The 27675-nt window shown below is 36.2% G+C and overlaps 1 protein-coding gene across 2 annotated transcripts; it reads left to right on the top strand.

Annotated features, from left to right (window-relative positions):
• Positions 1-319: 319 nt before the first annotated feature.
• Positions 320-25599, top strand: ENTPD6 (ectonucleoside triphosphate diphosphohydrolase 6). Of its 2 annotated transcripts, none has more exons than XM_034427454.3 (15): positions 320-507; positions 1136-1204; positions 3753-4039; positions 5242-5318; positions 6461-6604; positions 7764-7839; positions 10667-10702; positions 11428-11516; positions 15069-15148; positions 16698-16762; positions 18313-18414; positions 19310-19450; positions 22543-22599; positions 22755-22867; positions 23759-25599. In XM_034427454.3, the coding sequence occupies exons 3-15, from the start codon at positions 3796-3798 to the stop codon at positions 23840-23842; spliced, it is 1308 nt and encodes a 435-aa protein (XP_034283345.2). In that variant the 5' UTR covers positions 320-507; positions 1136-1204; positions 3753-3795; the 3' UTR covers positions 23843-25599. The 2 variants fall into 2 exon arrangements, with proteins under 2 accessions (XP_034283345.2, XP_034283346.2); XM_034427455.3 differs by having other exon boundaries at positions 342-507; positions 1136-1208.
• Positions 25600-27675: the final 2076 nt, after the last annotated feature.

The raw sequence follows: 27675 nt of genomic DNA, 5'->3' as shown, positions 1-27675 counted from the left end.
GGTGTAGGAGGCTAATGCCTCCTAAAGGCAGCATTTAACATCCAGCTGCCTGCAATTGCTGCGAGTTCAATTCTCCCCAGGCTCAAGGTCGACTCAGCCTTCCATCCTTTCTAAGGTGGGTAAATTGAGGACCCAGTTTGTGGGGGCAATAAGCTGACTTTGTATAAATATACAAAAGTATGAAGGGTATTGCTTAACGCATTGTAAGCCGCCCTGAGTCTCTGGAGAAGGGCGGCATATAAATCAAATTAAAAAAAAAAAAGTCCAGTTGCCTCCTGATTTTTTCCCCCCTTAAGGTCGGCGCTAGGGCCTTGCTGAAGGAACAGGCGGGTTCGTCTTGCGCATGCGTAGGTTTCCTCAGCCGGGGCAGCGCCGCCGACAACTGTTCTCTTGAAATGGGGAAAAGAAGCGCTCGGATTCGGCGAAGTTGAGAGGAAAAGCGGGTTGGGCAATGACGAGCTCGCCTGATTCCAGCATGCTCGGCTCCCTAACGCCCCACGAGCGGAGGTGAAGGGAGAAGCGCCCGACGTCTTCTGTCAGATTCCCGGCGGCTCAAGAAATGAGAAAAAGGGGGGGAAGGGAAGGGACTTTTACAGTAAAGCCGCGGTTTCCTGACGGAAGAGGGAGGCTCGAGCTCAGCCGACACGCGCTTTGGGTCTGTGGTTTTCTAAGCGCGGCTTTTGGGCTCAACCTTAGTAGCTTGAAGATGGGTGGACTTCAACTCCCAGAATCCCCCAGCCAGCAGAGCTGGCTGGGGGATTCTGGGAGTTGAAGTCCACCCATTTTCAAGCTACCAAGGTTGAGAAACACTGGTCTGGAGGGATTCAAGGAGGCTTTTTGAAAGTAAACCTGCCTAGAAAAGCAGTTGCTATTTATAAGATGATGATGATAACGACATAGTGGCGTCCATTTACGATGGATAATTTCCAGGAGAAGCTAACTATCTAAACCTAGTACAGTACAAGGTTTACCTGGGTTCTCTCATATATGCCTTATTTGAGGTTGGGTTTTTTTTTTTGCTTATAAATCAAACCCTAATTCAGGTCATACGATTTAGGCTTAATTGTGAATCCAGCCCTCGTAAATTATTCATTTTATGTATTGTATGAACTAAGATATTTTTCATTCCTTCTAGGTGGCCAGATGCAAAAAGGCTTCAGTTCGATTGATGTGAAGAACATTTTCAAAGTGGCGTTTATTTTGTGTGGGTAGGAAAAAGGAAGAGAAACATTGCTATGTTTGCTGAAATGTTCTTATATAATTTTAAAAAGGCAGTCTCTCTTCAACTCCTTACTAGCTGCCCAGAGCTACTCTGTGGTAATAATATTACGGCCAATAATTTTTATAAATAAATAAGTTACTCTTATCTTTTAACCAGGGGTGGGTTCTATTTACCTTTACTACCGATTTGCAATGGGACCGCGCACGCGCAGAAAATTGGTTGGTTAAGAGGTTTCAGTAAATTTCTAGGTGGTCTATAATATATCTGAAAATATTTTTAGTTCAAAATATCAATAGCCATCATCAATATCAAAAATTTCCCCATTTTTTAAGGCCACTAAAGCTGAAATACTCTTGGGATAAAAGCAAATAACACTGAAAGTTCAGTTATAAAAAAATAATTCTAGATTGCCCAAGTGCTTAAAGGCATACTGTACTTGTTTATTAAGTGGAACAGCATGTACTTTTTCTCTTGACTTAACTATTTCTTAGCTGGCTTTGGTTGGTGAACCTAAGAATTCAAAATAAATAAATTGAACTAAATCGCACAAGTAGAAATATTTTTCCCCTTGATTTAAATTAATATTTTAAAAGAGTACTTTTCCAATTTCTGTCTTAGAAAGTATTCAAATAGCCTGCAATTTTGCATAAAATACTGTATTCACCATATTGTAAAAAAGAACATTATTTTCTGTTGTGTAGAACTAAAATATAGTTTCATTGAGAAAAACTAGGTAAGTGTCAAAGTACCAGGTGAAATTCTTACTTGAAATTCTTCTTTAATTCAGCCATTTAAGTTTATCAGTATTTTGTATTTGCTGACACGTAACAGTTGAATATATGTGCTCATACATAATGGAAAGTTCAGTTTACTATGATTCAGATTAGCTGCGATCAAAGTTCACATAATTAGGGAGGAAATGATTATTATACCAGACTTAGCAAACAATAATTTTCTATGAGAAACTTATCTTGAATTAGGAACTTGCTTACTTTAAAACAAACAAAAAACTTTCATTTGAATATATTATTGCTGTTGCTTTAATAAGAGAATTGGCTAAAGTATGATGATTCATCACAAGGAAAATTACAAATATAGAATATTAGTCCAGTTGAATATTATATAATTTTTTGAAATACAATACATTTTAAAAAGAAATAAATTATAGAACGTTCTAATTTTGACAAATGAGGAAAATTTTTGCAAGATTCATATCTTAGTTATATATCTATAATGTAATTTCATTAGTTTAACAAAATCAGTGTTTTTTTTGGTATAAGTACTTTACTCCTTTCTCTCTTTACTCCTTGTCAAAAATCAGTGAATTCAAAATTTTAGGTCAGTATTTATCTCAATAATCTATTTTATTATTTTTCCACAGAATTTTCCTCATGCCAAAAAAAAGTATTATTACAGTAATAGTATCAATAGAATTGTAAAATCTGTCTTAAGACCAGGGTGGATTTGATTTAAATCAAATCCATTTAAATAATGATTTAAATCACTAGTAAAAAGACTTGATTTAAATCAACTCGATTTAAATCATAATTTTTAAAGAGTTTCCCAAAAATGTAAATATTGCAAAATATACAGCCTCTTGCTATATACCGTACTTTTTGGGGTATGATGCATTCTCCCTCACAAAAGTGGGTGAAAATTGCGGTGCATCTTATACACCGAATGTTGACCAAGTCCTGCCTACCCGCCAGCCCCCACCATTCAGCTGTTTTCAGCCTCTGCATGTCGCATTTTGGCTGGTCCCAGGTGGTAGGGATCTGTGGCAGCGAATGGGCCATGGCGGTGACGAACAGGTGGCAGCGGCAATGGGTTGCACTGGCAAACGGGTGATGGCAGTGGTGAACGGGCCGCGGCGAACAGGCCGTGCCAGTGAATGGGCTGCGATGAACAGGCCGCAGCGGTGGCAAACGGGCCGCGGCAAATGGGCCACACCGGTGGTGAACAGGCCACTGCAAATGGGCCACGGCAAGCTGCAGATTTTTTTTCTTGTTTTCTCCCCCCAAAAGGTAGGTGTATCTTATACTCTGGTGCGTCTTACAGTCTGAAAAATATGGTAACTAATCTCTATTTCATGCTGAATAAACTAAATTATTAATGTAATTTAAATAGAAAACTATCTTTAGATAGATTTTTACTCCAAAAGCATTTTATTAAAATAAATTTAATTTTAAAAAATCCAATTTAAATTTTAAAAATCCATTTTTTAATATTTTTTTAAAAATCATTTTTTATCCACCTTGCTTAAGACTTCCAGCAGTATTTTCTATAATTTTTCAGGAGTAACAAGTTTTTAAAGATAGTTCTTATAGATTTTTATTACATTGTGTATTTTTGTAAGTCTTCAAGGCAGAAATTACAAACTAAAATACATTACTGCATTCTTGATATGGCATGTTAATGTTGTACTGCATCTAAGCAGCCTTTCTAGTACATTTTGCAGGATGACTCCATTTTTCTCAAATAAAATTTCATAGTTCCTTTTATGAGACAATTTTATTTTTTCATATTATAGGAAATCATAGACAACTGCTCAAAAAAGTGAAAGAAAAAGTCTAATGGAGATCATGAAGATCCCAAAACTATTCTGCGTCTTTTCAATTTTCACATGTGCTGCTATATATGCTGTTTATACCAAGTGGAATTTTGACTACAAAGGAAGAGGTGTTGACAAAGGTTTGGAAAAGGAGCTTGGTGCTGAAATCTCAAGAAAAGATGAGGCAGTTCTTTATGGAATTATGTTTGATGCTGGAAGCACTGGCACCCGTATACATGTATTCCAATTTGCACAGAAACCAAAAGGTAACCCTTCAGTTCATAATTTTGCTAATATAGGCAGTGCTCACTTACCAACCACTTGTTCAGTAACTGTGGAAAATTGCAGCAGTGCTGAATGAGTGGTACCTACAACCTGTCTTCAGAATTCTGGCCATCAGTGTCCCCATGGTCATGTGATCATGATTTGGGAAACTGGCAACCACTCAGGACGATTACAGTGTCCCATGGTCATGCGATTGTCATTTGCAACCTTCTCTGCCTGCTTCCCACAAGCAAAGCAATAGGGAAGACAACAGGGAAGGTCATAAATCATTCTGGTCAGTTCCCTCCAGCCTTCCTGCACACTGTATCATGCTGTCTTTCCCTTGACTGCCACATAGTAACATCCCACACACCCAACTCACATGCAGTCTGAACTGGTCACATGATTGCCATTTCTGCACTTCAGAATTGGTATGCAGTCAACTATCACAGTCTTCCATGATCATGTGATCACCATTTGTGCAGAAGCAATTAATAGAGAAGGTGGAAGTAAAATCATAAGTCATGATCATGTGATATTTTGCTTAATAACTAGTGATTTGCTTAATGACCGAAGGAGAAATGAGATCATAAGCCTGTCATAGTCATGTGATGTTTTGCTTAGTGACTGCAGTGATTAACAATGAAGTTTTTGTTCTAATTGTGTTTACTAAATAAGGGCTACCTGTGCTGTCCTCATACTATTTTCTTTTATTGTTTACTCATGTTGGAATTTGCTGCCCCCTGGTGGCTCAAATACTTTAATACTGTTTATAAAACCTGTGGCATATTTATTTATATATTGAAGGGTGGTGGGGTTTTTGAGATCTGTTTTGAAGATGGAGCAACAGATGCAAAGAACATGGTCTAATTATAATTTCCATGTGAATGTAAATATTGTAATCCTTAGGTTACAAATTGTTGAAGGCAGTTCATAAGAAATATATATATATATGATTTTTTAGGAATCATAAATAGTGTCATCATACAATGAAGAGCTATTCTCATAAGACAGAAAGAAAGAAAGGGGTTCTGCTGGGTTTTCTTTTCTGTGGTTAGTCCCTCTTATGAAGAAGGATTGCACATTAATTTCTTGATTAATTAATTTAATTAATTTAATTTTCAGTGTCTTTGATTTGCAGACTGCAAAATTATATATAGAATCACTTTATTACATTGAGTTAATTTTTCTTTTTTAAAAACAGAACTTCCTAGATTAATTGATACCACATTCAAAGCATTAAAACCAGGACTCTCTGCATATGCTGACAATGTGGATAAGGTAATTTGAACTTAATTTAGGCCATGCTTGCCTGGAAATAATTTTTAATTATTGTTAAGTTATAAAAACTATAATAAATTATAAATATTAACATAAATTATAAAAATTATAATAATAGCAATTTCTTCTGAAGAAACATGCATATCATTGTATTACCAGGTTTACAGGTGTATAGCTGTTGAAGAAATATATATCTATGCTATTTGTTAGGTAAGGTTTAAAACGTTATATTCTGTCTCCATTTTTAAAAGGTATCTTATCTACTGAATAATTCTTCAATAGGTAGGCATACCTTGTGCCAAAGTTAGGACCATGGATGTTGACACAAGCAACCAGAACTGCTCCGAGGTTTCACTCAAGAGATTTCTTTATTGTTGAGTTGACAGACTGCCTGCCTTCCCTTGGGAAAGCCTGATATAGTGTTTGATCTCATATGCTTTCTCACCCCCTATAGAGTCCAAGCTACCATATTTCTTAATTCTCCCTATCGGGGCCTCCTTCCTTTCAGCTCTTGACTCCACCTGGAGTTGTTTTTATGTCATATAGAGGTAAGATCTGTCTGAAACCTGAATTTTCCTGGCTCTTCATGTAGTACTAGCATGTCTAAACAATAAAACATATTGCATGTGAGACAACTTCATCTAGTGAAAGTATTTAGGATAGGCACAAAATCTGACTTAGTGCTTAGGAGGAAAGCCAGGTCCTGAAAATCTTCCAAAAGGCAAATAGAGCTGAAGTCATCTAGATCTTGGAGAATGCTATTTCATAGAACAGGCAGGACAACAGAAAACTAAATGCTGTGTTTTATATATATCAAGAAGTAGTTGTTAGTTGCGAAGTCGTGTCCAACCCATTGCGACCCCATGGACAATGTTCCTCCAGGCCTTCCTGTCCTCTACTATCCCCCGTAGTCCATTTAATAAAATCAAGAAGTTAAGCAGCCTCAAAATCTTAAAAATAAATAAATATCCTGCATCATCCCCATTTATGGTTATTTCTTTTTTAACTGCTTGAATGAGAGCCCATCTGTTTTAATGGTTTAAGGCACCAGGCTAGAAGCCAAAATAAGAGAACATATGCATGCCTGCATCCCCACACAAAACCCTGCTTAAATAAAAAGGCAACACATTTTATTTTGTCAGAGTGCTGAAGGAATAAATGAGCTATTGGCAGTTGCTAAAGAAGCTGTTCCTATGCATTTGTGGAAGTCAACTCCCTTAGTTCTTAAAGCAACCGCTGGTTTAAGATTGCTGCCAGAAGAAAAGGCACAGAAATTATTGGATAAGGTATTTTGTTCTCTACTCTTATTATCTTGATTAGTTTAATTAGTTTGGTATCAGGGCAGGAATCTGTCTTAAATCTTCTGCAGTATGTAGTCTAGTCTAGTAGATAATGATTAGTTCAGGCTTATTGATGAATGTTGGGAGTATTAATAGGGGGCTGCATTACAGTTTGTCATCCAGAGCTATAAGGATGGGTGTCATCAATATTATATTGATTACTTTTAAATCTTCCAATGAAGCAGTGGATGATTTGAACAGGTGTATCAAAGCTTAATACAGATAACACGTCTGGAAGAGGTCTGCACTTGGAATGCGTAAATAATTTGAGTTGGACGGGGTTCATTTCCTCTAAATGCTTTTGATTTTGGAGGTGCTTCTTGCTCCATTATGGCATCCAGAATATCAAGATTATTGTGTATTTGATTTATAGTTTTCCACCACATTCAGATGGTATATCAGTTCTCAGTTCCTGAAAGTAACCAGCTGTTAGGAGACACTGGTACAGATAATCCTTGAGTTACGACCATTTGTTTAGTAACAGTTCAAAGCTTTGGTGCTGAAAAAAGTGATTTATGACCAATCCTCACACTTATGACCATTGCAGTGTTCCCAGTCAATTTGGTCTCTTGGCAACTGGCATGTATTTACGATGCATTCCAGAGTCATGTGATCTCCATTTGTGACCTTCCCAGCCAGTTTCCAAAAAGCAAACTCAGTGGGGGAAGCTGGATTCACTTAACATCTACAAAATTCATTTAATAACAGTGGTGATTTACTTAATAACAGTGGCAAAAAAGTCATAAAATTGGGTATGACTCACTTATTGACTGCCTTGTTTAGGAATCAAAGTTCCAGTCCCAATTGTTTTTGTAAGTCAAGGACTGTCTGTACTCCTGGTAAACAATAAATATATATTTGTAATAATACAAATCAGTAATATCTCTTTGCCATGTTTTCTATTGTTATCCATTGTTTATCTCTGATTTAGACACAATGTTTTTACTTCTTGATGGAAACTCATTAGGGAGGAGGTAGTTTAAATATAAGACAGTAAATTGTTCAGAACGAAGAATTGTTCAACTGCAGAGAAATATAGTCTTTTCTGAATGACTGTGTTTTTTGTATTTTAAATGTATTTGTATCAATCTTCCCTTAATTTTAGGTAAAGGACATTTTTCAAGAGTCTCCATTCTTTATAGGAAATGATTGTGTTTCCATAATGGATGGATCAGATGAAGGTAGTTAAATTTATGTTTCAGTGATTTCACACTATGTTTGCTTTTGATTCTAAAATAAACTTCCTGTGCAGAGAGAATTTCTGTGAAGCTAAGGGCAAACACAACTGTTTGTTTAATATCTCTCCAATGTTTTTTTCTCTTTTGTTCAATCATGTCTGATTCTCAGGAACTGGCTGGACAAGTCCCTGCAGTTTTCTTGGCAAGGTTTTCAAAAGTGGTTTGCCATTGCCTCCATCATAAGGCTAAGGGAAATTGACTAGCCCAAAGTCATCCAGCTAGCTTTGTTACTAAAGTGGGACTAGAACTCACAGTCTTCCATTCTCTAACCTGATACCTTAATCGCTTGACTAAACTGGCTCTCCTACAATATTTTAACTGCTTGCAAATATTTGTTGAGTAATATAAAGAATATCTATTCCTGTTTTATTAAGCTAAATTACTGTTTCCCAAATTTATTTGGCCATGGAATATTTGGGACTCTTTAATATATTAATGGAACATACACATGCTATATCTGGGAAAGGAGGTTTTTACACACACACACACATATGATAATATTGAGTTTAGTTGAAACTTTGGTTAGGGTTCATTGAAAATAAATCGGTAAAAATGAATTTCAATCCTCACTTAAAAGGAATGCTGTGGATGAGTGTCCATTTTTTGCCCAAAATCTTTACCAGGAGGAGTGTTTTTCTTTTGGTGATCATAGATAAACTTAAAATTAGAGGAATTGCTAGAAAGATCTTTGTGTATGGTGCAGCATTTCGCACTTACTTTTCATTATATCATAATGTGAAAATCCTGTTTCACATATGTCAAACAAAGAAAGAATTCAAACTGCATGTTTTACAACAATTGGGTATTCTTGAATTAAACTGCTCCAAATATAATTTTGAAGAATGTTATTTTTTTATTTTAGTTAAAAAAATAAATCGGTTATTCTTAATTCATGAAACACAGAAATACTGGCTTTGTAGTCCATAATGAAACAAAAACTACACTATAATTTCCTATCCTTTTATAGAGAAATCAAAATGGCTCCTATTATCATATCTGCAGCCAGTTGAAACAAGAAAAAGACATTAGCCTGTTATCTATGCAGAATTCTCAGTTGTCAGGTACTATGCATTCATTGAAATTTATTAGAGAATATCTAGTTGATGTCTAAACTGATAGAGGAGAATATTTGTAGCTCAGAGTTAAAGGGTCCTTGGTACTCTCTGAGCTGGGTTGTTTTCTTGCAAATGATTCATTATGCAAACTAGATACATCATCAGTTTATCTAGTGCTGATGATGCTACCTAGTTTAGATAATGAAATATCTGCAAGAAAACAGAGCACTAAGGACTCCACATAGTCTAAAGTTAGACTATCAAGGATGAGGTGATAGTAGATTTTTGGAGAGAAAAAAATCTGCATTTCCTCAGCACCTTTTTCAATCCCCTAAGGACAAGATTTTAATTCATCCCTCAGGAAACAAATTGAGAATTTCCACTGGCTGTCCTACTGTACTAATAAACAGAAAATGCTATTTGCATTTATGGCAGTTTGCACTTAGCTCCTGAGGAATTCTTCCATTTGTAGTAGGCACTTGGTTCCAATGTTAGCCACAGCCTGGCACCTGCAGGAGTGCTCTAATCTCTTTTACTGAGAAAAAATGACTGCTTCTTTTGAAAGAAAATGAAGCTAGTTTAGTTAAGTAGTATTGAGTTCCAGGTAGAATTGCAAGTTCCATCTTACACAGAATGAGGGCAGGCTCCTGTAGGTGTGAGTGAGCAATTTATTTAATGAAATGTATTGTTTGTAGTTTTATTTAGCTATTACTTATTTTTAGGCTTTACATGTTCTGAGAGTGGAAGTATATTTGAGACAAAATTCTATAGATATGTTTTTCAGTTTGTATTGTATTTAATTTTTTATTTTATTATAAATTGTAAGCTACACACAGTATTGACACAGGATACTGTGTGGCCATCTAGGAAGAAGAATTTTCTATATCAGTGATGGCTTTTTGCCATCACGTGCCAAAAGTGGGGGTGGGGAGTGTCACACACGCACATGCCCACACCCATAATTCAATGCCCCCCCTTCACCCACGCCCCTGCATGCGCTCCCCCCCCCCCGCTTTTGGCATGCAATGGCCCGGTAGGTCCGTTTTTTGCTCTCCGCAGGCTCCAGGGGCTTTCTAGGAGCCTGGGGAAGGCGAAATGGCCTTCCCCACCCCCCTGGAGGCCCTCCGGAGACCGGAAACAACCTGTTTCGCAATTTCCAGCGGGCCCAGAAGACCTGAAAATAAGCTGACTGGTGCGCGCATGTGCGCTGGAGCTGAGCTAGGGCAACACAGACGTGCCCACAGATACGGCTCCATGTGCCACCTGTGGCACACGTGCCATAGGTTCGCCATCACGGTTCTATACTATACAATACTTTATACTAGCAGGTACTTTGAATCAGTTCATAATGACCATTTCTATATGCAAATATGTGAAGGCAAAAAGCATGTGTCATGCATTGCTCCAAGTTAACTAAGATTTTTTAGCTTGCAAATAGCACACTGAATTGACATTTTCTGTATATCTTTCCTCTAAAGATCCAGCTCATTTTTTCTGATATAGTAGTAACCAGTTTTTAACTTAAGCTCCAGTTAGTGTTAATCAGATACCTATATCCTAATTGTTGTAACAAGCATTTGTCTTCTGTGCCACTTTCTCACGCATCCTGTTTTTGAGTGATTTTGATCAATTTAAATTTGCTCTTATTGATAAATAAATCACAGGAACTGGAAAATTGAAATCTGATCTCTGCTTATTGCATTTTTAAAAACCAGGTATTTCGGCATGGATCACAGTCAACTTTTTAACAGGTATGTTTGCAAGTATGTAATGTTGTATTATATTTATATTCTATATCATTATTATTTATTAAACTTGTCAGTTTAATAAGTCACCCATCTTGTCAGAGGCGACTCTTAAGTGGCTTACAAACTTTCAATTAAAATGTCCTATAAAACATTAAAACAGTAATAAATATAATAAATTTAAAATTCAATTAAAATAAAACTAAGCAAGATGGAGAGGGAGGGGACAAAGTGGAGGGAGGAGCACAGGGAGGAGGTGGGGTATTATCAGTCACCTCCAAAGTGCTCACTCCCATTGGGACCCCAATATAATACAATTTATGTTCTCTCTAAATGTTCAAAGTATATACAATAGTACTAGTTGGCTATATGGTATTTGCTAAAGTAATTTGCTATATAAAACTACAAGATTGACATAAGTACTATTGCATTCAGTGTAGCAGTTCCCAGGACATAAAACTGCAGCCACAGTTGCTTCAGATAAAACTCCAGTTATAGTTTGAATTTAAAACCTATGCTTACTTTAAATATATTTCAGCAAATACAAGAAAAACATTTCCATGTATTTATGTTCCTTGTTTGTTATTTGAAATTATAAGTCTGATTTATACTGTATATGTGTGATAATATAGGCAAGGTACATGTGTTTTACTTGGAACTGTTTGTAAAAATAATTACATTTCTTGAATAAACATTCCATTAACTTTGCTTTATCAAATGATGCATTTCAGACAGCTTGAATAATCCAACGAAGAAATGTGTAGGAATGCTAGATTTAGGTGGTGGATCTACTCAAATCACATTTCGCCCAAGCACCGAAGTAAGAAGAATACAAGTCCCTTTTATTTCAACTCTTTCAAGAGATCACCAGATATTTTTACACTTTTTTGTTTCTGTTGATTTGCTTCAATTTTGATTTGGGGTATAAAAACATGCCAGTTTTAGCATGGATTTAAAACTTGTATTGAAGTAGGAATTTAATAAACTCTCCACTGTTGACATTTGATGCTAGTAGGTTTTTCTATTTAAGAGGAGGAAGGCTGTCAGCAACTATTGCTTTTAGATATATGGCTTCCATTATTGAAAAGAATTGTGCAAGGTTAATACAGTTGCAAGAAAAAGTATGTGAACCCCTGGGGATTACGTAGAGTTTTGCATGAATTAGTCATAAAATGTGCTCTGAACTTCATCTAAGTTACAACAATAGAAAAACACAGTCTGCTTAAAATAATACTACACAAACATTAGATGTTGCTATGGTTTAATTGAACATAACATGTAAACATTCACAGTGCAGAGAGGAAAAAGTATGTGAACCTTTGGACTTAATAACTGGTTGACCCTCCTTTGGCAGCAATAACCTCAACCAAACGTTTCCTGTAGTTGGAGATCAGACCTGCACAACGATCTGGAGTAATTTTGGACCACTCCTCTTCACAAAACTGTTTCAGTGTAGCAATATTCTTGGGATGTCTGGTGTGAATCGCTCTCTTATAGTCATGCCATAGCATTTCAATTGAGTTGAGGTCAGGACTCTGACTGGGCCACTCCAGAAGGTGTATTCTGTGCTGTTGAAGCCATTTTTTTGTTGAATTACTTGTATGCTTTGGGTCATTGTCCTGTTGCATCACCCATCCTCTGCGGAGCTTCAGTTGGCGGACAGATGGTCGTACGTTTTCTTGCAAAATGTCTTGATAAACTCTGGAATTCATTTTCCCATCAATGACAACAATCCGTCCAGGCCCTGAAGCAGCAAAGCAGCCCCAAACCATGATGCTCCCTCTGCCATGTTTTACAGTGGGGATGAGGTTTTGATGTTGGTGTGCTGTGCCTTTTTTTCTCCACACATAGTGTTGTGTGTTCTTCCCAAACAACTCAATTTTGGTTTCATCTGTCCACAGTATATTTTGCCAGTAGTGCTGTGGAACATCCAGTTGCTCTTTTGCAAACTTCAAACGTGCTGCAATATTTTTTTTGGACAGCAATGGCTTCCTCCGTGGTGTCCTCCCATGTACTCCATTCTTGTTTAATGTTTTCCTTATTGTAGATGTGTCAACAAAAATGTTAGCATGTGCCAGAGATTTCTGTAGGTCTTTAGCTGACACTCTAGGATTCTTCTTTACCTCATGAAGCATTCTGTGCTGTGCTCTTGCAGTCATTTTTACAGCACGACCACGCCTAGGGAGAGTAGCAACAGTGCTAAACTTTCTCCATTTGTAGAGTCTGTCTTATCGTGGACACATGAACATCAAGGCTTTTGGAGATACTTTTGTAACCCTTTCCAGCTTCATGCAAGTCAACAATTTTGATCGTAGGTCTTCTGAGAGCTCTTTTCTGCAAGGCATGGTTCACATCAGACAGTGCTTCTTGAAACCAGTAAACCCAAAACAGGTGTGTGTTTTTAAAGGGCAGGACAGCTGTCAGCAACACATCCAATATCATCACACTGATTGGAGTCAAGGTTGGCTCACTCCTGGCTCCAATTAGTCATTAGGCTAGGGGCTCACATACTTTTTCCTCCCTGCACTGTGAATGTTTACATGTTATGTTCAATTAAACCATGGCAACATCTAATGTTTGTGTAGTATTATTTTAAGCAGACTGTGTTTTTCTATTGTTGTGACTTAGATGAAGTTCAGAGCACATTTTATGACCAATTCATGCAAAACTCCACGTAATCCCAAGGGGTTCACATACTTTTTCTTGCAACTGTAAATGGCTATGGATGTTACCTAAAATCCAAAACTATATAGTTTAGATATTATCCAAATAATCTTTCCGATACATTGTTCTAAGTCTGATACAGCTCTAGAAATATGCCAGCAGATCTTAAGAGCTAACAAAAATTGTAGCACCTGTAATTTCATCCATTCATTCACAGTATACAGCAAGTATAAAGCTGGAAAAATTTTGCCAGGCAGCACATTTCTAATGCCTCTCTGGCAGCATTGTTTTTGATCCCTAGAAGCTGCTGGCCACCAAGGGCTGACAGACATCATTTCTACTAGGTAGTGTCTTTTCAGGATATCCTTTAAAAGTATCCAGAAGCTTCAGCTGCAAGCAAACATAAAGAAGGGCCCATCTAATACTTTTACTGTGCAAACTGCATTGGGTGCCATTTTGCTTCTGGGTCCAATTCAGGTTGTTGGTTATGACCTTGAAAGCCTTACATGGCATGGGGGTAAGCCATGGGGATAAGCCCATCACACCCAGTCAAGCAGGGAAAGCGTACAATGGGCCTAGTCAGGTAAATAATTCCAACTGGTACGGTCCAGGAAAAGTGCCTTCTCTGCCATTGTCCCTGCCTTGTGGAATATTCTTCCCTCAGAGAAAAGGCAGGCCCCACTCTCCTGGCCTTTCGGAACGTGGTAAAAACATGGCTCTGCAACTTTGCTTGGGACTCACAGAGGAGCACACAACAGTGAGCCTGGTTAGTGCCCTGAAAGCCCCCCCCTCCCCCCCTCGCCTTTTAATTAGCCTTAACACTGGTTTTTAATTCATCCTTGCCCTTTTAAAATATTACATACTCTTTTTATGTTTTAATATTTTATTTGTATGCTGCCCGGAATCCTTCTGTTAAGGAGATTTTAAATGACTTTTAAAATTTGATAATGGTCTATTAGGGGAAATGGTTCTGTATAAGAGCATGCATCTGCCTATTTTATTTAATTGGAAAAAATGAATGGGAGCCCACAAATAAGTATTGAATATAAAAGTTGGAAAGTTGGACCAGAAGGAGGATAAGCAAGTCACAAAGAAGGGGAAAATAGAAAGCTGTGCTTGGATGGCTGATGAGACTTCAAAAAGAAAGAGGGAAGAGGTTTAAAGAACAAATGTCAATATATTAAACAATATATGGACATATTGGAAGCAAGAATGGTTTGAAAGATATGGAGAGGTGTAATGAATGGTGAAAAATAATTTTAGTCAAATTTCCTTTTATTTTATGCCTTTAATTTATTTGGCTTCCTGTTTCTTATTCTTTATCTGCATAATCCTGACAAAGCTGATACGAATGTAGGGTTCAATTAACAAGTAGTATTTATTTTAGTTGTCTTATAGGATGCCACTATAGTTAAGTGACATGAGGCACATAATTTTCATAGATACAGGTATCTGTAAAATTCTAGGTTTACTGGATTAAGTAGCATATAAACAGGAAACAGTAGCATATAAACTGGAAGATCATCCTCTGGTCTATTTACTGAAATATCCAATCTTGGATCTTTCTACTTGCTGTTATCTGACCATGATGCATAAAGATATAACATGTAATATTAAGAACATTTAAATATAGCTTTTTAGTAGCTCTCCAACCACATTGCTCTATTTTCTTTTCATGGAATATCAAGTATTTTCTCTTTCTTTACAGACGTCTATGGAGAACTCAACTGCTGAAAACATCATTTCATTTAACTTGTTTAATACTACATATAAACTGAATTCATACAGGTTAGTTGTTATAAAGCTTTTTTATATAGTCCAGTAAATTTTTAAAAAGATTATTAAATGTTCATAGTAATTGATTATTTATAAAAATATCTAATACATAGTTGCATGCAAACATTTAGCACCTCTAGTCAAACAGTATGTTTCTTTTTGATAATCCTAAACTTGGTTAGAAGAGAAATAGAGGTGCTGTCAATTACACAGGATCTAAGATATGGTCATTTCAAGATTATAAATTTAATCAGAAACATTGTGCTGCCTGATTTTTGTCTAGATTATTACAAGAATGGAGTTGGCACAGACTAAATATATGCAGGGTTCTAAGAATCTACCTCAAACATATTCTAGAATAACAACAGGCCAATAAATTATTTGACTCCTATACACAGAAAACCAGAGGATATTTTATAACCCACACTTTTGACACTGTTTCTTTGAAAAGTCTGAGTAATTTAGATTGGCTGGGCAATTATACAGATCAGATTTTTCAGACTGTTACTTATAAGCCAGGAGTCCCAGGAACTAGAAAATCAAAATATAAATTTGGAGAAAGATACTGATCGGATTGATGTGTTAAATATTTGTAATATCCTTTCCATACTTTTATAAAGTATTTTTTCCTTCCTTCAAGGACAATCTTTTGGGAATAACAACAGATTATGGGCGATTTAAATTTATCATGTGACCATACAGTTACTAGTTATAAAAGTATTGGCCATTTTATAATAAAACACTACTTAAACATTGATGTTAGGATGCCATTAAATGTAATTCTTTTTAATTATTATAAAGACTACAATATATTTACTTTGACTGTTCATGAATATATTTCATCTTGCTTCTGATGAACCATGAAGTAACTTGCCTATTAAGTGATGAGGTTCATTTTAAAAAGGCCCAGAATGCATTTCACCCCTTTGGCCAGGGGTGAAATCCAGCAGGTTCTGACAGGTTCTGGAGAACTGGTAGTGGAAATTTTGAGCAGTTTGGAGAACCGGCAAATACCGCCTCTGGCTGGCCCCAGAATGGGGTGGGAATGGGGATTTTGCAGTATCCTTCCCCTGGAGTGGGGTGGAAATGGAGTTTTTGCAGTATCCTTCCCCTGCCACGCCCACCAAGCCACGCCAACAGAACCAGTAGTAAAAAAAATTGGATTTTACCACTGCCTTTGGTCTATCTAACTATTTAAAATGTATGGTATGAAAGCAAATTAAATGTTTATAACTGAGTCTGTGAAATGAAATTTAAAAGAAAACAACCATATGCAGCATAAAATTATCATTAAAATATTAGAACAACTGCAAGATGCAAATTAGCTGTAAATCTGCCATTTTCAAAATATCCTTTCTTTCACATGTGGTATTTATAGTCTTATAGTCTGCTCAAGTTCAAGTTTTTTTATTGTTTCATAATTTCAACAGCTGCAAAATCCAGTGCATTCTGTATCTGTTGTTTATAGTCATCCACTGGTAGATATGCTCTACTTCATAAGTACTATTAAACAAAAAAAGAATCTAGTCTTTATCAGAATTGCTTCTCTCAATTTGTCTAGTTACTTGGGATTTGGATTAATGTCGGCAAGACTGGCAATTTTAGGAGGAGTTGAAGGACAAGCCTGTAAGTATTATATATGATTTGAATGATCTACAGGAATCCCAAATTGCTTTTTTTTTTTAATGTTCACTTTTCCAAGTAGATAATGACATATTAATAATACTACTCAATTAAAATCTATGTTTCTTTCTCTTTTCTTTCAAGCTGTTAGAAGTAATGCACAAGTAAAACATAATTTAAAGATAATTAAAACAGATGAAACTCAGTTAAAATAACCATATGCCTAGTCAGAAAACAGACTATGAACATCAACCTTGGCTAATCTTGAAAAGGCTAAGCAAAGTGAGATCTGGTTACTATTGGGAGATCAAGATATATATGATTGCCAAAACCATTCTGAAGCAGCCCTAACCCTAACCCTTAAGCCGGGCCTCCTTCACTTCCTAGGTGTGCAGGAAAACTAGCAGTGGTTTCCTACAAGATCTGTTGAGACTGATTCTGATGCAGGCAGTCCTGTACATACCCAGTGCCCACAAAATTGGTGTCGCATGTTCTCATTGTCAGAAAGCAGGAAATATGCAGGCTGTTCTGGAACAGTAGACATTTTTGAATAGTCTTTAAAAGCAAGTAAAACACATTATAGTAGCGAATCCAGATGGCGATGAGAACTTATAAATAGGTCCTGCTGCATCAAGTAGAATTGCCATAGCTGCAGTTATTGCAGCTGGACAAAACTGTTTAGCATACCTTTTATCTGCTGTTATAACAGGAGTCATGAGTCTAAAAGGGCCCCCAGACTGCAAACCTGCTCCTTCATGGGTAGCTCCTACCCACCCAGTGGTAACAATGGTGTTAAAAGAAAACTTGATACACAAACAAACAGTTAACTCATCTTACTTGACTTCAGCTTCAGTGTGTTCTCTTCCAATCAGATTCTTATTCCCAAGCATGTCTCTACAACCTAGCCTAACACAGAGCCACTCACACAGCTGTATCTCAGAACCCCTGACCACCAGTGAGGTATTTCTAATTATCAGAACCATCCCTCCTCTCTCACCCTCATATCAAAGTAGTTGAAGGATCTCCTGGTAGGGCAGATCTCTGACCAGGCTACATTGTCACTTCATGCATCCCAAGTTTCACTACAGATGACAGGTCTGCTGCCTGATTCAGTATCAAGTTATGGATGAAGTTGGTGTTATTGCAAACAGACCTGGTCTTAACTATCAGCACTCTGAGGCTTTACATTTTATGGAAATCTGTTGGTAATGTCAACAATAGGAAATGTGCTGCAGTCTAGACTGGAAAATTAAATCTACTGTGGAAGAAGGCAATAGCAACCTCCTGTGTTGATGTCAAGAGAACTACATATATGTGTATGAAATCACTCAGAACGGAGCTTGATTCAAAGGAGAGTTTACCTTTCATTCTATCTTTTGGAGAATTAGGTACCTTAGCTTTGCTTATTACCCTGAATTTATGTCTAATTGATAACTGTACTATGCATTCAAGTATCAAATAGAAAACATCTTGGGGGTGAGAAAATTGTTTGCCTATTGAAATAATTGCTGTATCTCAAGCAGACTTGCTTTCTCTATATTTTTCCCTAACAGTGAAAGAAGGCGAAGAACTAACAAGTCCCTGCTTATCACTAAATTATCAAGGTGAATGGGAACATGCAAAGATACTGTACAAAATTAAAGGGCAGAAACCAGGTACCTGATCACTTCTTTATTTTTGCAAAGGTACTTGACTTTTGCAAATGGGTCTTTTGAATAGAAATTGTAACTACAACTGTACACATTCTTCCTCTAAATAGAGGAGTGCATATATAATATTCTGCTCACATGCGCCAGTTTTACCAATTTTTTGCGGTCACACTCATGAGTAAGAATGGTGTTTGAAAACAATCACAGCAGAAGGCTGACTCATAAACCTGTTAAGATGACATGTCAGCTTTTTAATATTGTTTGATCCCCAAGTGATTTGTGATAGAATGCAGAGATACAAAAGGGAGAGTTTTATTGTGCTGGTCTAACAATGTTTGAAAGTAAGAACAATTATAGAGTTTTTCCCTATCTTCTCCTTTCCAAATATGGTCCCAGCAATCAGGCATTTTTCCGAAATACTTCATTTTTAGGATTGAGTGCAAGAGTAAGTATAGTGGAAGCATTTTATTTCTTCTAGAGAGCTCATAATTACAGTTAAAACATTTCTTTCTAGGCAGCTCAGAACAAAGTTCACTGATGTAACAAAGGACAAGTATAAACCAGAGCCACAAAACTCAACAGATTTCAAAAAATGTAAAAATATAAAATGTGCCATAATTACTGAAGGTCTATATTAAAAAGAGAAGTCTCCATTAATTCACAGAACCTCTCTTGGAATGGTGCTTCAGAGCCTAACTGTTCCACTAGTGCTTAAACAATTACATACTATTTCCACATGCCATTTTCCTCCTTATACAATGTTGTAATTTCCTACATAATGTCCTGCATCTTTGCTTATTTCTTACTTGATGCTAATTAATAACTATTTGCTAAAGATATTGAAAAGTAATAAATCTCAATATATGAATTCCATTGTAGTCTTTTTTCCTTTTTCTTTTAGGAAGGCCACTTTTTGAATCATGTCATAATGAAATATTAAAAGTGCTAAACAAGAAAATTCATGAGACAGCCAGAATAAAGGACTTGGATTTCTATGCTTTTTCCTACTATTATGAGTTGGCAGTAGATGCTGGTTTAATAGGTAATTTAGCAATAAAGCAGTAAAGACAGTGTGAATCTCATATTAGAAAGTTGGATTTAGTTCACCAAATGCAATAACAAGTTCCACAGGGCATTGATTCTAATTAGCCAAAGCAACTTGTTTCTTCTCTCTGCCTTCAGAGATTCTTCTCCTATGTGCTGGACAGAGCTTAAATATCAGTAATTTTAACTAACCCCAAATCCTTATTTACTTGTAAAATATTGATGAGATTAAAGTGATATTCTAAAGCAACAATAGGCAGCATGTCAAATTGATCAGGCAATAAATGGTATTGCCTACCAGATTATTAGGAAATTCCCAAGTGTCTACCAGAATTCCTCCATGTGTATCTGGGACAGTCTGTTGTTATACATCTTCAGTAGAAAATAATATATATGTAATGAGTCTGTTTGCTTTGGATAGCAGTTTGTTTCATCTGAAATAGGAAATGAGTTCACCACGGCAGAACATCAGATATAGTTTTTTCCATATCCAGATCATCCCACAACTGGTCCAAAGGATGACCAATGAATACAGTAAGTCAAACACCACGTAGGACAAGCCCATGGAAGAAGCCATGAATTCTTGAGCCTTTCTGGACCCAAAAGACTACACAGAGTTTATGGTTACAGGTTGAAGCCTACAGTATTGAAAGGCATCATGGCTTACAAGGAAGGTGTAAAAAAGGAAGGGAGAGAGAGAAAATTTGTCAGAGAAAAGTTGGAATTCAGAAACTAGATTTTGAGGGTTCTAAAAACTTTGTGTGTATTTGATATTCATAAAGCCAAAGATAAACTAAAGATAATTGGTGTTATGAAATCTCCCACAATTGCCATATTATGAAGATGTAAAAACGGTGCTAAGGTCATCAGCCTACAGAACTACAAGCAGATAAGTATATCTTTCTAAGCTGGTGATAAGTGGCTGTGGTGCTTTCACATATGTCATGGCATAGCCTACAAATGAACCTTTGGTAAGGCCTCGAGTGCATCAGTAGATGAAAGAAAGCCATTAAAAATAAACTTGAATGAACTAATGGGATTATTTTAGAGGAACTAATAAACTCATAGAGGAAAGCATGATGTTGCTCCAGTTTTACAATGCAAATAAGACTGGCATTCAATTTGCTCACATTGCTATCAGTTTATTCTGGCACTCATTCCCAAAAGTACTCAGGCTTTTCACATGACAAATTCTTGAAGGAAAGATCTGCAAGGATAGTATCTCCGCATTAGTTTGCCCAAATGCAAGGTTATCATAATAGAAAAGTCACCTATTCTAGATTATATGGAGCGAGGTGGCTCACGTAGTTAGGATGCTGGGTTGACAATTTGCAAACCCGTGTTCAAAGCCCAAGTGCTGTTGTGTGATTGGGTGAGCTCCCGTTATTTGCACCAGCTCCTGCCAACTTAGCAGTTTGAAACCTATACAAGTAGATAAACAGGTACCACTTTGGTGAGCTCATTAGCAAGGACTCATTAGCAAGGAGCCAACAACTGGGCATCCACCGGGCAATGGTGATGCACTGCTAATCCTTTCATCAAGGAAGTGCTTTGGTGCTTCCAGCACGGAAGTATAGTATCCTAAATTATTGAAATTACATTATGTATCAGTTGCTAGTTATTATTTATAACGCACGTTTTACTTTTTCAAGACTTCTTTTAATCATTTCCTGTTAGAAGTCAGATGTTATCAAAAACAGGTGCTGAAAATATTGTCAGTGAATGAATGCTTTCTTAACTTTGGGCAGTCTTAGAACAATTTTATCAATTTTTAACAAGTTAGAACAATTAATCAGCAGAACAACTTGCCTCTAGAAGTTGTAAATGCTCCAACACCAAAAGTCTTTAAGAAGAGATTGGATAACATTTGTCTGAAGTGGTCTAAGCAGGGGGTTGGACTAGAAGACCTCCAAGGTCCCTTCCAACTCTGTTATTCTAATTCTAATAGCAAAGACTTCTAGTCCATCCATCTGGGAGGGTATTGTGCAAGAATGATGACAAATAAGCATCTCTCTCAGGCCAAGCTTAAGAATTCTATGAACATAATATATATTGATCAGCAAAGAGTTTGATCAGCTACCCTATGATACTCTGAGAAGCAAGCCAGTTGAATATAGATAAGCATTCTCTACATCTACCTCAGCAGAGAGGTAGGTGTAGTGAATGCTTATCTTCAATACAATACAAAACTGATTGGAATAACTAATAATCTAGATATAAATTAAATAAATATATAAAATCTAAAGGTCATCTAAGCCTTTAATACATTTAAATCTTTCTAGAGCCAACAGTAATTATCTTTTTGCTGTATATTCCACAAAGTACAAATCTTTAACTCATAGTTAAACTTTTTTAAAAAAATAGTTAAAGGAGACATACTATAGTAAATCTTGCCAATTTATAACTTCTCAATCTTTAAAAACAGCAAAAAAATTAAACCCAGAATGATTAAGAGATGAACCTAGAGTCGAACTTAAAGTCCATATAGGCAACATTAGCAACTACAAGCATAATGGAATTTCATGATGCCTAGCTGATGACAAGCCAACCACAAAAATGCAGGTCCTGCCATCTGCTTGCCAACCCCCCCCCCCACTCCTGTACAGAATACATGTGGGTAATCTTGGGATCTCAGATTTCAGCAGCCCAAATCCTGCATTCAGGTACAATTTCAGCTGTGATATGTTCTGCTTTTCTACAGGAATATCAGTTTCTTATAATGGCTCACCGGAAACTTCCCACATTTATGCTTATTTTTTAATGTGCTATTTGCATTGTTATTTTATTTATTAGTTTAGTGCAATAATTTGTGAAAACCTCTCAGAACATAGAAATCTTAAGTACAATTGAATGTCTATTCATTTCTGTAATTCTATGAATATTGAAGGGTATTTTTCCCTGTTAAAGATTGAAAATAAGACACATTCTTATTTTAATAAGCACTAAACCTAAAGTTCTGTGCTTGAAATGCACACAATACTGTCTGCTTAACCATTTATTAATCAATTAGAGTAGCAGCTGTTTTGCCAATACTGCACTCCTTTTCTGTTCTAGAACTGCAGAACTGTTTTTCCCCCTCTCTTCCTTTAGATAAAAAAAAGGGAGGAATCCTACCAGTCAGCAAGTTTGAAAGTGCAGCAAAGAAAGGTAAGTACTGTTGCTTGTATGCTTACCTCAAGATCTAAGGAAACTTTATAAAATACAATCCAACAAAGGTTCTTTAGTATCCAGAGGAAAGTGTTTATATGGGAATAGTTCTAGCTACAGCCTGCTTTTACATTTTGATTTTTTTAATTACCCAGTGTGTAAAACAATGGAGATTCAGCAAGGAAATCATCCTTTCTTATGCATGGATCTTAGTTACATCAGTTTGCTGCTGAAAGAACTGGGCTTTCCAAAGAATCACATTCTTAAGGTAATAACTTTTAATGTCAATATTTAGAGTAGAATTCTAATATCAATATTGAAAGTACTAAGATTAGAGGAAAGGGATATCCAAAATTTTGTTTCACAAACATCTATCAAAAATAAATAGTTTGTTTAAAAAATAATAAAGTTTCAACTCTGGAAATATTTATTCTTTCAGAATTTTGAGATAACATTTTGAGTTAGAGAAAGATTTTGAAAAAGCAGTAGTAGACATTGGGGAAGAAACAGACTAAAGTACCTTAAAGAGGCACAGGAAGAGAGAAACTACCCCAGACATTGCATCCCACCCTGAATCATGTACAATGGTCTTAAATGTGCAAAATAAAATTTCTGATTTTAAAGTGTACAAAATTTATTTGCTCCATTTCATAAACCTTCATCAGGCATTACCTGCACAATTTTAGATTCTAGGGTTTTAGGAGCTGTGCTGGCGCAGTGGTTAGGCAGTTGAAGACTAACTGCCCACAGCCAGGAGTTTGATCCTGACTGGCTCAAGGTTGACTCAGCCTTCTATCCTTCCGAGGTTGGTAAAATGAGGACCTAGAGCAATATGCTGACATTGTAAACTGCTCAGAGAGCAGTGCTGTAAAGCACTATGGAATAGTATATAAGTCTAAGTGCTATTGCTATTGCTATTTTATAAGTTTCAAATTCTACAGCCAAGATATATTATTTCCTCTTATAAAATTTAGGAACTCATGGATTCCAAATGCTATTTAGTAAAACTAAGGCAACACGTAAATTGGGTATGTGTGTACTACATGGAAGGCTATTATGCATTGCAGTCTCTTGAAATATATAGATCACAATGTTTTAAGCAGCCCACAGAAACATCTCTATTTCCAAAACTTTAAATCATGTTTTCTTTTCATTATAGCTGACCCAGAAGATCAACAACATTGAAACCAGTTGGGCTTTAGGAGCAATTCTTCACTACATGGATTCACTTCACATGCTATAATATTAGGGATTTACTGCCTGGGGAAAATGAGTCTAGGAAATTGGATCTGATTGGTTCCTTTGAAAAAGGGCTATAAGTAAAATATATATTTTTAAAAGTTTTAAATCTTTCAATAAGGGAAGCTGATGCTTAAGGTGGTAGCTTAAGGTGCTCAGTATTGTCCTGGGATCACAAATACTTTTAGTATCACACAAAATCAGTAACACTCATTTTGAAAAAAATAATCCATGACCGCTAAAAGCAGCAGCTTATCAGAAATCAAACCAAATTATTGTAACAAATATCCTTTCATTTTTAACGAACATTTGCTGATGATCTCTGATTTATTTGATGTTCTTTATAAGAAAAGCACTTAATCTTTAGGCAGACATTTTGCCATTTTTTGATGCAAGCATATAAAAGCTAACATCAGAAGCAAGCAACTTTTTAACTACCTTTGAATGTTAGACTGTAAATTCAGATTTTAAAATATGTGAAAATTTGGGGTATTTCCTTAAAAACTTTGTTATGCTTTGTAAAACACTTACTGACACATATTTAGATTACCTTCTGAAACCCAGTTTTTAATCCTTCAGAGTCTTTGGAGTACTGGTTTATTTTGGAAGAGATGAGCTGGGCAAGATGGTTGTTCCCACACAGAATTCCATTGATGTTTTCCCCTTGATTTTGACTGCCTTAATTTTTTTCTGGTGTGTATTCCATCCTGTAACGGCCTTTTTCACTTTTAAATGGCACAATGTTTTTTGTTCCTGCTGTCAGGCAAAAGATTAGATAATGTTATCTTGCTCTAACTCACTACATGCAGTCCTTGTTTAGCAACCACAATTGATTCCAGTGAAATAGTTACTAAGTGATACAAACATTAAACAAACCACACGGCTGAGAGGCCTCACAAAGATCACTGGTTGTTGCCATTTTGATAAAGTTCTCTCATAGTAACACAAGCATTAGTCTCATTTTGATGTATATTATGGTCAAGTGCAGAAGTGGAAAATGTTTTTACTGCTATTTATTACTATTGTATTTGTGAACAGTCACTATCTGAAGCAGTTGCTAAATGAGGACTATCTAAAACTGATGAAAGAATCTTTTCATATGGGTCATAGCAATAGCTGAATGAGTTTTTTGACATAGGCTAACATCAGGGAGTATTGGATCATGCTAGTTTGGTCTACCATTGTCCAATACTAGACCATAGTATGTTTTTTGGAATGTATTAATCAGTTATAAAATACTTGTAGAAGACGTTTTTGATTGTATAAATTTGTATGAAAGCCAGAAGACTCCCTACTGCAACATTTATGCCTATATCTGAGAGATAATCTGGAAATTCAGGAAAAATGCTTGAATGTTCTAGTAATCATTATGTGAATTTGTTTAATTTTGGTTTAAATATTAGATTATGTTTAAAATAATATGAATGTTCCAAATTTTGTATATTTCAATTCAGTAAGCAGTTTGTATATTTAAGGTTCCTTTAGCTATTAAGTAAACTTCAAATAATTTTTTAAAAGTATTACTTCACAGTCTTCTTTTAAACAAGTAAATTTATTGTTGCACTAAACAAAGATTGGGGAACTATATGAAGGTTATGAGTTGAATTTCAGCAGTATTAAGGCTGTTTCCACCCAAGGACTGTTCAAAAGCATTTTCTACATCCCAAAATGTGCTAGGTTTGAAGGCTGAGCTTAGTTTATCATTGGGTAGGTTGCAATGTACTTGAAACTGCAGTAAAACAAATGTTTTATTTGATACAATGCAACTCTGTGGTGATCCTTTTTTATCATCTGCAGAAACTTTTGTGTCATCCTACCTTTGGTTCCAAGACATCAGCAATCACAGCAGAATTTCTAAGGCAAAAGCTGACTGGATGGCTTTGAAGTTTATAAGAACCATCCATCCATTTGTTTGTTTGTTTGTTTGTTTATTATTTAGCACTATTTCTGTGCTACCCCTAAGCACCTAAATGTCTCCTAAATGTCGATAGGGAGAGGCTATATTTATACGGGCAGCCGATTATTTCAAAGGTTGGAAAAGCAATAGAAAAGGGGCATTTCCCGTCTCTGCCTCTTTAGGTAGGTAAAGTTACTAGGACCCAAGCCATAAAGCACTCCAAACTGCTTTTGTGATACCAGGAAGAGGAAACAATGACAGTATGGAAATCTATGTTTTCATAGAAACTGTGCCAGTCTTGTAAACACATTAGACACTGCAGGGATTGTTAGAACTGCAGCATGAAAGAAAGAAGCAACTTTTACCTCTGCTGCTAGAGTCATAGTGACAATAAATAACTATGGAGAAAAACATCAATTGATATCAACCAAGGCCTTTCTCTTACTGATAGCAGGGACAATGAATTGAAATAGCAAGCCAGAAAGCAATGATTCCTGCCCTCCCTAGCTAATGTGGTCCTGATTTTTAAAGATGCATTTGATTATTTTGTTGTCTAAAACTGAAATGGTTCACAGTAACACTTGCAATAAAGCAAACATGGTGGTAGACACAGCATAGTAGCCCATTGTCAATGGTGGGTTGCTACCTGTTCGCCCCAGATCAGGTGAACTGGTAGTGGTGGCAGTGGGAGGCTTCGCCCACCCACCAACGCCTCTGCGCATGTGCAGAAGTGTCACATGCACAAGCACGAGCGAACCGGTAGCGATGGGTTTTGAAACCCGTCCCTGCCCATTGTGGAAGTGAAAAGTTACAGATTATCCAAATATATTATTATATTTGATTCATACATAATTTAACAGAGCACTTAAATTCTGGCATTAAGGAAGTTGGTCTACCGGCCAGTCTAGTTGATAGAAAAGTCGAAAGGTATTTGTCATTAATTGCTGTTTCTCTTTGACATTTTCTATATATAAAAATAGGCATTTGTACATGTCCATATAGATATGAATTAAGTTGATATGCTGATATTTGGTTAATCTTTTCTTTGCCTGCATTAAAGAAAGAAATGAACCAGCTCTGTCCCTTGCCATAGGTTTGATTCATATCATCTGTCATTGCACTTCTTGCTACTTCATTGTGATATTTTTCCATTGATTGTGCAATCTTAATTTGTTTATTTTTATCTTTTCATTCTCTGCTGACTTTTCATTCCATAACTCAGATTAAAGCATTCCAATAATTGAAGACTGTGTAATCTTATGATGTCAGCATTTGGAAAATAGGATACCAGAATAGCCTGGGTATTAAAAACTAGCTTTTTGGTTATATTTGCAACAATGCTGATAGGCAAAAATGTCACTCTCCTGCAGTTTGAAGTAGACATTATAATATGTATAATTTATTCAATTTTTGCTAAACTCCCCGTTACATCTGATACAATTGAAACTGTTGACTAATGCAGTGAACAGTCCCAATTATAACCAATTGGTAAATTATATGGATTCCCACTGAATCCAAAAGACCTTCAAATAAAGAGGTTTAGATGGAAGCAAGCTATAAAACTGCCTTTGCTTGCCTTTTAAACAATGTTGAGCACTGATGAAATTCCCCAGGGTAATAAAAAGACTAATGTTCTATTAATTATTCAAAGGAAGTAAATAGGATGACTAAGACAGTGGTTAAGATAAATCAAATACTGAACTGGAAAAGAATGTATGTCCTTGAAAAATAAGCTAATAGAGTTTAGTGAGACCTGCAGAATGTCATTTTGGTTTGATTCCAGACACAGTTTGGAAACAATTTACAGCTGTGTACTAAGAATAAGGTCCTAAAATCAAATAGAACAAAGGATTACATTGTATTAAAAAATTAATTAGCATATAAGATGTGACCTAGTCTGGTACAGTATTCTCAGTACTTACTGTTACATGACCAGGTAG

The sequence above is a fragment of the Pantherophis guttatus genome, chromosome 1 (assembly GCF_059756535.1).
Source record: "Pantherophis guttatus breed Tessera chromosome 1, ASM5975653v1, whole genome shotgun sequence".
In the NCBI taxonomy this organism is placed as follows: Eukaryota; Metazoa; Chordata; class Lepidosauria; order Squamata; family Colubridae; genus Pantherophis; species Pantherophis guttatus.
This window is presented reverse-complemented; position numbering and strand designations above follow the sequence as displayed.